This window comes from Hyla sarda, chromosome 9 (assembly GCF_029499605.1).
Source record: "Hyla sarda isolate aHylSar1 chromosome 9, aHylSar1.hap1, whole genome shotgun sequence".
NCBI classification, from domain to species: Eukaryota; Metazoa; Chordata; class Amphibia; order Anura; family Hylidae; genus Hyla; species Hyla sarda.
In genome coordinates, this window is record NC_079197.1 from 189,525,394 (window position 1) to 189,538,395 (window position 13,002).

The following is a 13,002-nucleotide window of genomic DNA, read 5'->3' on the forward strand; positions in this document are numbered from 1 at the left end:
GTTTGCTGGGCCTACAGAGCTTTTTAAAAAGTTTTGGTTTGTGGTGGAAAAAGTTCTGAACCTGCAATGCAATAACCCTTAAAACACTAGTAGTAGTAGGCAGCAGAAGGGGTGGTGAAATGTTAGTAGTTTCAGTAGCCATCGAACAGGGTGGTGGACTCGCCAGAGGACAGCAGGCTCTAGTGGACTGGAGTTAGTTGTAACCAGCAAACAGCAGGTGGTAGTGGGCTGATGGAAGTTGTAGCAGTGAGCGTAAAGCAGGTAGCTATGGGTGGATAAGTGATAGAGTAGTAGCCAGCAGACAGCAGGCAGTGGTGGACCAGAGAAGTTGCAATCAGTAGACAGCAGTGGTGGTGAACTAGTGGGAGTTGTAGTAGCCAACAAACAGAAAGCAGTGGTGGACTGGTGGGAGTTTTAGTAGCCTGCACACAGGACAGCAGGCAGTTGTGGACTGGTGGGAGTTGTAGTACAAAGCATACAGCAGGCAGTTTTGGACCGGTGGGAATCATAGAAGCCAACATACAGCAGGCTGTGGTCGACTGATTTGTGTAGTAGTCAGCATACAGCAAGAGATGGTGGTAATACTGTCTAATCAGTGGCATCTGGCACAGGAGGTTTAAATTCCCCACTGATCCATGCCTGATTCATTTGAACAAACATTAGGTTTTCCACATTGCTGGGCTCTGTAGTTCCACAGTGAGTTGTTCTGTGTCCCTGCTCAGGTCTCTCTTAGACGCCAGCCGCAATGCAGTTCATAGGGTTTTATCACTCCTTTTAGCCCCACCCCTGTACTGTCTCCTGATTGGCCATGTGACCCTTGTCCCCTCTCTGCGCTGTCGCCAGACTTTTGCAAATTAAAGCTGGAAAAGTTATAATGTTCGCCGAACATCATTTTAGGCAAAATTCTGATTCTTAGACTTGGGTATATTGGATTTTACCATGCTTAGTGTTTTTTGAGGATATAAACCACCTTCAGAGGTGTCTGGCAGCAACTTCCTCCTCCTAACCTATTGAGAACACGTGCATGCTCAGCTAAGCTGAGTGTTCATGTGTATGAAGAGACTGAAATAGATAGCTGAATGAGTATGTATGACCATCAAAGTGAAGCTGCATGTTTCTTATGTAGGACAATGGTCTCATAGCTGTGGCTGCTTAAAGGGGTACTCCGCTCCTGGACATCTTATCCCCTCTTATCCCCTATGCGGGGACTCCCTCGATCTCAGCTGCGGCACCCTAGACATCCGGTGCACGGAGCAAAGTTTGGATGACTCATTCACTGCGTCACGAATCGAAACAAAATAACACAATATATTTATTTTTTGTTAAAAAATGTCTTTATTTTTATGGTCACCTGGTACATGAGGAAAGTCAATAAATGAATGATATGCATAGTGTTATAATATGCATAGTGCCGCTAGTTACAATGTCCAAGGAGTGAGATCATGTAGGAAGCGCGAGGCAAACAAAACTGTTGTGTCATATATGTGACGTCCCCATCGTGCACCCAAACACCTTATGGTAAAGAGAAATTCCGTCCTCCGCCATTTACGACAATGTTGTGGTGAACCAACTATGGGCCGACCCTCTAATTTGCATATTCTCTTTTTCCTGGGAGGGGCTTCCTTCTGGGCTCACCGCTGCCCCCCTACTGAGGTCCACAGAGGAAGGAGTTGGAAAGACAAGTGACAGGGCTTCAATAATATGGCCGCCATGGACAAGTCTGGGCAGGAGATTATTTTACTGTGTATTGACTGGAGTTGCTCTTTACCTACATATATAAGGGAAATTCGGGTGTCATGAGGACGTTACAAACAACGCAGACATCAGTTATTTAACCAACCGCATTAGTACCGTGTGACGTGCTACGTGTCAGATATATGCAAAATATACTATTTTAGGTCATACAAAAACATTGCACTCTATAGATCAAGCCTCCGGATCTGTCCTCGAAATCTGGACACCCAACTCAAGTTCTACCGGCATAATAAAGTGTAGACCTACAGGCTCGAGAGTCAAAGTTCTGGAAGTATAGAAATGACCATTGGTCCTCCAGCCAACATGGCGTCTACCAGGATGGTCTGTTTCCTCGGGAAGTCTATTAAAGGAAGGAGACCCCCGACCACCGAGTATTGGAAGGACGATGGGTTTGTAGCTGCTCATTTCTTCGTGAAGAACTCGACCTCAAAACACAAGATCTCAATTTGCCAAACCTTCTGCATTATACATTCCTCTCAACATAATACAGTGTGGATCTCGTAAGCCATCAAAATAGCAATATATTAAAATGTAAACATAAAATAGAACATCATATATATATATATAGTGATTTACAGTTACACTTCTAGAAAAGGGTAATGTGCGTGATGGGGAATCGGGGTGATGGATGAAGTCCTAGATGGGTGGATCCTCATACAGTGAAATGGAGGATGAGCTATAAGGGGAATATGGGGGGCGGGGTCATTACATTTTTCTGGGGGGATCATGTTAGACTCTATTTCATCTGAGGGCCACATTAAAGGGGTCTTTCCGTTGCTCCCATAGAAATATATGGAGCGTGCGCCTTCCCGGCGCTCAGTGAGGAGCGTGTGCTTCAGGCAGCACGTGCTCCATATATTTCTTTGGGAGTGCCAAAAAGACCCCAGTACAGCTCTGGGGCATCATCAGCGCTCCCATAGAAATTAATAAGGGGGGTGTGCAGTCTAGCGGTAGACGACACGCACTCCTTTCTGAGAGCGCCGGGTTCCGTCCTGGAGATCGCAGGGGTCCCAGTGCTCAGACCCCCTGCGATCGGCTACTAAATCCCTATCCTGTGGATAGGGGATAAGTTTACTTTTGCCAGAGTTTTCCTTTAAGAGAATTTCTGACAGCGCCACAAGGCATTTAGGAATCTTCCTAAACTCAAAGCTGCTAAAGTTAGAACATCAACAATGTCATTTTGTTTTCTACAAACTAGAATTCATCGTGCAGAATTCTGACATGAAATATGGCGAGAAAATGTGTATCCATCTCCTCTGCTCCATTTTATTCAGAGATAAAGCACTGTACAGGAGCAGGGACTCTCATCAGGACAGTACACTACAAGAGCAGGGACTCTTACCAGGACACTAAAAAAGCATGGACGCTCGGCAGGATGGGACAGTACACTGTACAGGAGCAGGGACTCTCATCAGGAGAGTACACTGTACAGGAGCAGGGACTCTAATCAGAACAGTACACTGTACAGGAGCAGGGACTCTTACCAGGACAGTACACTGTACAGGAGCAGGGACTCTCATCAGAACAGTAAACTGTACATGGGCAGGGACTCTCATCAGGAGAGTACACTGTACAGGAGCAAAGACTCTCATCAGAACAGTACACTGTACAGGAGCAGGGACTCTCATCAGGACAGTACACTGTACAGGAGCAGGGACTCTTACCAGGACAATGTACTGTACAAGATCAGGGACTCTTACCAGGACAGTACACTGTACAGGAGCAGGGATTCTCATCATAGCAGTACACTGTACAGGAGCAGGGACTCTTACCACAACAGGACACTGTATAGAAGCAGGGACTCTTACCAGGACAGTGTATTGTACAGGAGAATGGACTCCTACCAGGACAATACACTGTACAGGACCAGGGACTCTTACCAGGACAATACACTGTACAGGAGCAGGAACTCTTACCAGGACAATACACTGCTCAGAAGCAGGGACTCTTACCAGGACAGTACACTGTACAGGAGCAGGGACTCTTACCAGGACAGTACACTGTACAGGAGCAGGGACTCCTACCAAGGCAATATACTGTACAGGAGCAGGGACTCTTACCAGGACAGTACACTGTACAGGACCAGGGACTCCTACCAAGAAAACACACTGTACAGGAGCAGGGACTCTTACCAGGACAGTACACTGTACAGGAGCAGGGACTCTCATCAGGACAGTACACTGTACAGGAGCAGGGATTCTCATCAGGACAGTACACTGTACAGGAGCAGGGATTCTTACCAGGACAGTGTAATGTACAGGAGCAGGGAGACTCACTAGTGAACTGTACAGGAACAGGGACTCTCATCAGGACAGAACACTGTACATGGGCAGGGACTCTCATCAGGACAGTACACTGTACATGGGCAGGAACTTTCCTCAGGGCATTGTACTGTGCAGTAGCAGGGACTCTCATCAGGATAGTGTACTGTACAGTAGCAGGGACTCTCATCGGGATAGCCTTTGCCTTTGACAGAAGTCGCTGCTCCTGTACATACTCTGGTTGGGGAACTGCAGGGAAACCGGGGCACCACAACATCCAAATGAGAAACAAGATTTACCAATTACATGGATCTTATATTTGAATCTTCCCCCATTGATTTGTATGGACGTCCCAGTGTTCTTAGTGAGTCCTTACAATGACTACTCTATGGAATGTGCAGAATACAATATTACACATTCCAGATTCTGTATATCTGTCCAGAGCCAAACAGTTTGAGTTCTAGGCGACTCCTTGGCACCATGTTTGTTTTGGCCCCCGATATTTTGCACCTTTTTGCCTCCTATTACCCCATTTACCCCATTCACTATAAAACTTGTGCAGCATGGCACTGAAGGCGAGAAGAATTCCTCTTCCCAATAAATACCAGGCGTGTGAACGGTTAAATAGTAATAGAAAAGCCAGATAAAAAGTTTGGTACACTGGTGCCTGCGCTGCAAACTGAGCTGAGTGCTTGAATATTTAAAGGGGAACTCCGGTGGAGAAAAAAAAATGTTTTCAAATCAACTGATGCCAGAAAGTTAAACAGATTTGTAAATTATTTCTATATAAAAATCTTAACCCTTCCAGTACTAATCAACTGCTGCATGCTTTACAGAAAGTTATGTAGTCTTTTCCAGTCTGACCACAGTGCTCTCTGCTGACACCTCTGTCCATGTCAGGAACTGTTCAGAGCAGGAGAGGTTTGCTATAGGGATTTGCTTCTACTCTGGACAGTTCCTGACATGGACAGAGGTGGCAGCAGAGAGCACTGTGGTCAGTGAACTACACAACTTCTTGTGGCGCATACAGCAACTGATAAGTACTGGAAGAATTAAGTTTTTAATATAGAAATCATTTACAAATCTGTATAACTTTCTGGCACCAGTTCATTTGATTTTTTATTTTATTTTTTGGTCGACTGGTGCCAGAAAGTGAATCAGATTTGTAAATTACTTCTGTTTAAAAATTGTAATCCTTCCAGTACTTATCAGCTGCTGTATGCTTCACAGGAAGTTCTTTTCTTTTTTAATTTATTTCCAGTCTGTCCACAGTGCTCTCTGCTGACACCTCTGTCCATGTCAGGAACTGTCCAGAGTAGAAGCAAATCCCCATAGCAAACCTCTCCTGCTCTGGACAGTTCTTGATACAGACAGAGGTGTCAGCAGAGAGCACTGTGGTCAGGAAAAAAAAATCCAAAAACAAAAGAACTTTCTCTGTAATATACAGCTGCTAATAAGTACTGAAAGGATAAAGATTTTTTTTTTTAATAGAAGTAATTTACAAATCTGTTTAACTTTCTGGCACCAGTTGAATAAAATAAATAAATAAACGTTTTCCACCGGAGTACCCCTTTAAGGAGTATCAGCCAAAGACTAAGAGTTATAGAGTATAGAGAGCAGGGTCCTACAGCAGCACAGAGTATTTCAGGAAAGAAGTGATGATGTTAGTGAGGACAGGGCTGTATGTGAGGAGGGGAATGAAGATGAGCGGAGGACACAGATTGGGAGATGCATTGTGGGAGAAGCAGGGTTCTCAGCAGCACAGAGTATTTCAGGAAACGATACGTATGCGTTTCTATTGGAGGCAGCGACCTGTCCGCTCCTAGTGATGAGGAGGAGGATTCCTGCAGTAGAAATCAAGCTGTAACTTTACACACAAATATATAGCGTCTTTATTCCGATATATAATATTTGTAGAATTCATGTTCTGCTTCCCGTGTGTTTTTTCTTCTTCTTATAATATACAGCAATTGTTTTAGTTTATTCATCAACAAAAAAAAATAATAATAAAATAAAATAAATGCTTAACCCTTGGTGTTTTGCAATTATAGGAATAAAACCATTTACCTGATAGAATATACTGCGGATATGCCTGGAGATATAGAGTGAAGTGTATTTAAAGGGGGACTTCTATTACAGCCCCAATATTCCATTATTACATATTATTTAGTGGTTAAACCCCATGACAACACTTCCTGTTTTGGTAGGATTAATCCTAGTTTTAAGCTATAGAGTAGTATTTCTCAACCATTGTGCCTCCAGCTGTTGCAAAACCATAAGTCCCAGCATGCCTGGTTGGGAAACACTGATATAGAGACTGGACTTCAAAGCAGCTGCCCAATTATTATTTCCTATGCAAAGGAATGAATTGTAAAATTCTCCGACAGAAGTGTTGTCTTAGGAATGCTGTAACTTGATACTTGTGACTGGGCAAAAAAAAATAAAAATGTGTGCGTATGTGTATGTATTGAAAGGAGAAAAAAAAAATATTAAAAAAAAATAATAATATATATATATATATATATATATATATATATATATATATATATATATTATTATATATTTTTTTTTTATTCATTTATTTATTTCTTTTTGCCAAGTCATAAATATCAAGTTACAGCATTCCCATGACAACACTTCTGTCGGAGAATATAGATATCTACATACATATAGGAAATATCTGCATATAGTCAATGCCATAAGAAGCTTTAATACAATCCTTCTGGTCGCCACCTTTAAGACAAATCAGTGGCTCCGGCCAAAGCAAAACTACAACTCCAATTATGCTGGAACAGAATTGTTGCAAAAATATCTTGGTGGAAAACATTTTCCAATGTTACAAAACTAAAACTACAGCTCCCAGCAGGCTGGGAAATAAAATGTTGCATAACTACAATGTTGCTAAATGTTTCCAATCTTTACAGACGTTGTGATAAGAAAACTAGAGACTGCGGCTCAAAACAGCAACACTAATCTCATAGGAATAAATTCCAGAATTCTCAGACAGGAAGTGTTGCCATAGGGATGCTGCAACTTGATACTTATCACTTGGTAAAATATATATATATATATATGTAAAAAAAAAAATCAATATGTGTGTGAGTTTATCATATATATATATATATATATATATATATATATATATATATATATATACAGCGACCTACGATGGCCCCGACATACGATCATTTCAGCATACAATCACTCTCAGAGTTCATCACATGGTGAAGGCAGCACCAACATACGATGCTTTTGTATGTCGGGGCCATCGCATAAACGGCTATCCTGCAGCGCAGACTGCTTCAGCTGCCCCCGGATAGCCATTTACGGTGCCCCCTGAGCTCCGGTAATGTCACTTACCTGTCCTCGGGGCTCCGGCGAGTCCTCTTCGGGATCCCCTGCATCGTCGTCGCTCTCCATCGTCGTCATCACTTCCCTGCGCACGTCGTCCCGTCATCCAATAGGAGCGGCGTGCGTAGCGACGTGATGGCGGCGACGGAGAGCGAGGATGCCGGGGAAGAAGAGGCCTTGCCGGAGCGTCGGGGACACCCCGGGGACGCAGCAACAGCGATGGAAGGCGACATCCAGGGCAGTGGTTTCGGTCTGGAGCGGCGGGGACAGGTGAGTACAACTTCCTCTAACAGTGGTCTTCAACCTGCGGACCTCCAGATGTTGCAAAACTACAACACCCAGCATGCCCGGACAGCCAACGGCAACATCTGGAGGTGCGCAGGTTCAAGACCACTGGTATTGGAGGTTATACTCACCTGTCCCTGCCGCTCCGGACCGTCACCGCTCATCACCGCTGCCCTGGATGTCGCCTTCCATCACTGTCGCAGCGTCCCCGGGGTGTCCCCGACGTTCCGGCAAGGCCTCTGCTTCCCCGGCATCCTCGTTCTCCGTCGCAACGTGATGACGCCGATGGAGAGCGCCGACGATGTAGGGGATCCCGAAGAGGACGGTCCGGAGCCCCAAAGAAGTGATCATCAGCGGACCACACGGGGCACCGTAAACCGCTATCCGGTGGCAGCTGAAGCAGTCTGCGCTGCCGGATAGTCGTTTATGCGCACTTTACATTGCACGGATCCCTCAACATACGATGGTTTCAACAAACGATGGTTCATTTGGAACGGATTACCATCGTATGTTGAGGGACCACTGTATATATGTATGTGTGTATATATATCATTTTTTTTTCTCCTTACTTTAAAATGCATTTAAAAACTTTAATACAGATCTTCTGGTCGCCCCTTTAAGACATATCTACCTTTAGAGCTACAATATAGATACCCGTAAACTGACCGCATGGAATCGTATGTGACTATACTGTTCCCCAACCTGTGTCTCTCTCCGGCCATTGCAAAACTACAACTCCAATCATGCTGGAACAACATTGTTGCAAAAATAAATTGCAGTAAAAAAAAAAAAATAAATAACAAGGTCAAAAAACTCCCATCAGGCTATAGAAAAAAATAGTCCCATAACTACAATGTTGCAAAATGATCTTTACAGATGTTACCCGAACAAAACTAAAAAAAACTACTTCCATGGTGCCCGATTCATGCTGCCCGATTCATGCTGCCCGATTCATGCTGCCCAATTCATGCTGCCCGATTCATGCTGCTGTAAAGCTACAATGTTGCAAAATGTTCCCAAACTTTACAGATGTTTCCAGAACAAAACTCTAGGAAATCAGATTGTTGCAAAACTTTTACTGAAGCCCCATCCACCCTGTTATAGAGCTACAATGTTACAAAAACGACAACTCCTCTCATGCCGTCACTGCTGCCGGTTGTTGGAGGATGATAAGAGTTGTAGCCTATAGAGCCAAAGGTTGGAGACCCCAGTAAATAGAGTAAAAGAAATAGATAACACAATAACTTTACTTTAGTGAACATAAAATAAGTGGAATTACTATATATATTAATTTTCGTAGAAATGTTTTATCACTGCAATAAAATAAGCAAAAGTTATCGAAAAATAATTCTTTAAAAAGCAGAATATTGTAAATGCAGAATTAGAAAAAACGTTATTTTTTTTAATTGATTATAAAATACAAATGCGCTTCCCCCACCCGGCCGGGTTAGTGGATCAGATTTGGTTACATTTGCTGGAGACTACAGATCGCTCACTGGGTCGGTTACCGTCGGGGCCATCACTAGGTTTTTTGGGATATTTTACTATCTTATACTGATTAAAGAACCATGGAGGCACATATTAGGTTATTTATGGTATGTAACATGGTTTCCAATATCCCAAGAGTCTAAGATTTAAAAAGTAGAATATTGTAAATGCAGAATTAGAAAAATGTTTTTTAAAGTTAGAGTAATAGAATAATAACATCACCGGTTATATATACTAGATTAATAGGGACAGAACATTGATCCAGGGATTTATTCTGATATTTGGAGTCGGGAAGGAATTTTTACCTCTAGTATGAGGGTTTTTTGCCTCCTCTGGATCAGTAGGGACTCATTAGGGATATAGGTCGACCTTGATGGACTCTGGTCTTTTTTCAACCTTATGAACTATGATTTCTATTGGCCAGAGCAGTACTGAGGCAGGCAGGGGGCAGGATCTCACCATCATGATGAGGTAGGCAGGGGGCGGGATCTCACATCATGATGAGGCAGGCAGGGGGCGGGATCTCACCATCATGATGAGGCAGGCAGGGGGCGGGATCTCACCATCATGATGAGGCAGGCAGGGGGCGGGATCTCACCATCATGATGAGGCAGGCAGGGGGCGGGATCTCACCATCATGATGAGGCAGGCAGGGGGCGGGATCTCACCATCATGATGAGGCAGGCAGGGGGCGGGATCTAACCATAATGATGAGGCAGGCAGGGGGCGGGATCTCACCATCATGATGAGGCAGGCAAGGGGCGGGATCTCACCATCATGATGAGGCAGGCAGGGGGCTGGATCTCACCATCATGATGAGGCAGGCAGGGGGCTGGATCTCACCATCATGATGAGGCAGGCATGGGGTGGGATCTCACCATCATGATGAAGCAGGCAGGGGGCGGGATCTCACAATCATGATGAGGCAGGCTGGGGGCGGGATCTCACCATCATGATGAGGCAGGCAGGGGGCGGGATCTCACCATCAGGATGAGGCAGGCAGGGGGCTGGATCTCACCATCATGATGAGGCAGGCATGGGGCGGGATCTCACCATCAGGATGAGGCAGGCAGGGGGCGGGATCTCACCATCATGATGAGGCAGGCAGGGGGCGGGATCTCACCATCATGATGAGGCAGGCAGGGGGCGGGATCTCACCATTCCTGTCATTGAATTCAGTAGCTGCAATTAAAAAACGAATGGGATAATTTTAGATATTAATGTTCTCTCCCTCTATCAATACCTTTACCCGCCATCTCCCCCGCTATCTAACAATAATCATCGATAAACAAAACACCCTACAAACATCAGTAGGTGAGTGTGCACTGGGAATATGCAACACCAAACAAAAATAAAAACAGTTCCCAACCAAATAACAAAGAAAAATAAACCTTTATTAAAGCATGTACAACAGCTAAAAAAAACAAAAAAAATAAAAAAAACAGAAACAATAGTAAAGGCACCAGGACACAAACAACAGGCAGGTATGGGTGGTGGACGCAAAGCTAATAAATACAAAGTGGATACAAAATGCATATAAATGGACTGTTAAATACTACAACTATGCATAACTGTTAACTACTACTACTATGCATAATAATTTTTTTTTCCGATTGTTTCGCTACACAAAGGCTTCCTCAGGGTGCGTGATGCCCCCTGAGGAAGCCTTTGTGCAGCGAAACAATCTTTGGGGTTGGTAGGTATAGTCTGGCACCCTGCATATTCTTTCTCTCCCTGTTATTGCAGATAGTTGTTGTTATACTTTTCTATATGCATCTGTGTATGTCTTTTAGGTAACAGTCCATTAATATGCATTTTGTATCCACTTTGTATTTCCTAGCTTTGGGTCCACCCCCTATACCTACCTGTTGTTTGTGTCCTGGTGCCTTTACTATTGTGTCTATTTTTATGTTTTTAGCTGTTGTACATGCTTTAATAAAGATTTATTTTTCTTTATGTTATTTGTTTTGTGCCCTGATTTATTTTAATTTTTTTATTTTGTGTGTTTGGTGCTGCATCTAACAATCCCACACCCAGCATTAACTCTTTCACCCATTTGACTACTACTTTAGTCACAGTGGACGAAAATCCAAAAACAGCACCACCCTTCTCCATAGGTCGTGTGTGGTATCATAACTTTGCTCCATTACCTTCGATAAAACTGAGATGCAATTCCATACGCAACCTGTGGACAAGCGTGGCATTTGTTTTGGGATGAAAGCAGCTATGTTTTTTGTTTTGTTTTTGGGGGGTGGTTTTTATTTTATTTTATTTTTTAACCAAATCTCAACAATAAGTGTGAAGGAATTTTCTGCTACTAAAAAAGTTTACGGACCATTACATACCTCTAAGACTAGGGGCACACTACGGAATTTGCGAGCAGAATTCTGCTTTCAAATTAAGTCGGAAATTCCTATGCAGCAAAATCCCATAGTTGTTGGCGCACACTACAGAATTTTAGTGGCGGATGTTCCATTACTGTAAGTTCGCAGCCGAAATAATGATTTTTGATCATTCTTTTGGCAGAATCCACCTGGAATACATTGCTGTCTATGAAGACGGCAATGCACCCGCGATCCTAGCACTGACTGATTCCCACAGCACTGGCGGCACTCAGAATCTCTGGCTGAAGATTCCGTAGTGTGAACCTAGCCTAAGAAATGAACTGTGTTCTATGGTCGACCCTTTATCAAGCTCAGAATTGGCGTATGGCTCTAAAATCGCAGACCAGGGGTGAGTGATGACCGGTTACACTGCCAACAATTAGGAAGTTGCTTTAAAAACCTTAGTGCTAAAATGTGCCCCTCCATGTGACCTAAAAGTCCCCCTCCCCCCTCCCAACCCCAGTCAGTGTCTATTCTTCAAGTGTCATAACTCATAATTAGCGAAAGCGAGAAGCAGAAAAGTGAAGTACGGGAATTATCAAACATTGAATTAAAATAGCAAAATAGCATAAAAATTAAATTTGCTCCTCAGTGGCACTTACTGCACAATAATATATAGTGTGAACGAGGCGCAAGGTCGCATCTGGTTGGATCCCGCCTCGTGACGCCAACACCATTTCACTATATTTATCTCCATATATAATAAAAGCCTAACTAAAATCTCAGACATAAAAAACATTTAGAATTATCTTCAGTGCCTTCCTGCCAAAAGAGGATGACAATAAAAGTAACAACATTTAACCGTATGTATCTAACACTGTTAACAAACTTTTTTAAAATTTTTGTTTCAAAAAAGGCCAAAAATTGCAGCTTTATATCAAGGACGTTCCTCCCATGCTGATTTCGTTTGACAGTCTTCTTTTTTTTTATTTCCATTCGGAGCTGAATTTCTTTGCAGGCTCAGCAGCGACATTCTTCTCCTATTGGTCGAGGGCGTCGTGCCAAATACGTCTTTGGTGCGCCCAGAGACTCATGTAGCGACCGCCCGTCCCTGGTGCCTGGAGCGCGACCTTTCCAACGCGTGGAGACGATTTTCTGCATAACATAAAAGACAAAATAACACCATATAGCGTTAGTTGACGGCAGTAACATGCTATTATTTATTTATTTATTTTGATTTATTTTTTTTCTTTCTTTGTCAACAGGTCTTCAAAGCGGCGGTAAAACTATTTGAGATGAATATGTAAATAGTTATCTGGGAGGCAAAACACAGCGCGGCGGTGGGGACTGGTTCAAGAGTTCTACAATCAGCATTAAATGAGTCTCTTGATCAGAGAAACAGGGGCGATAAAAGCAATGGCAGAATGTGCTAACACGGTTCCCTTGGCGATAACGGAATACGAAACAAATGCAAAAGGTAACATTGTCGCTTTTCTGCAAGGAAACTGTGTAACTTTGTCAGAAGACACTTCAATTAC

The 13,002-nt window shown here is 43.4% G+C and overlaps 1 protein-coding gene across 1 annotated transcript in view; it reads right to left on the reverse strand.

Annotated features, from left to right (window-relative positions):
• Window positions 1-11,051: 11,051 nt before the first annotated feature.
• DIAPH2 (diaphanous related formin 2) overlaps window positions 11,052-13,002 on the reverse strand; it is a gene marked incomplete in the record, with an annotated part of 1,463,478 nt that continues 1,461,527 nt past the window's right edge. The window contains 1 exon segment of the mRNA XM_056540556.1: window positions 11,052-12,619. Coding sequence (XP_056396531.1) covers window positions 12,555-12,619 — 65 coding nt within the window.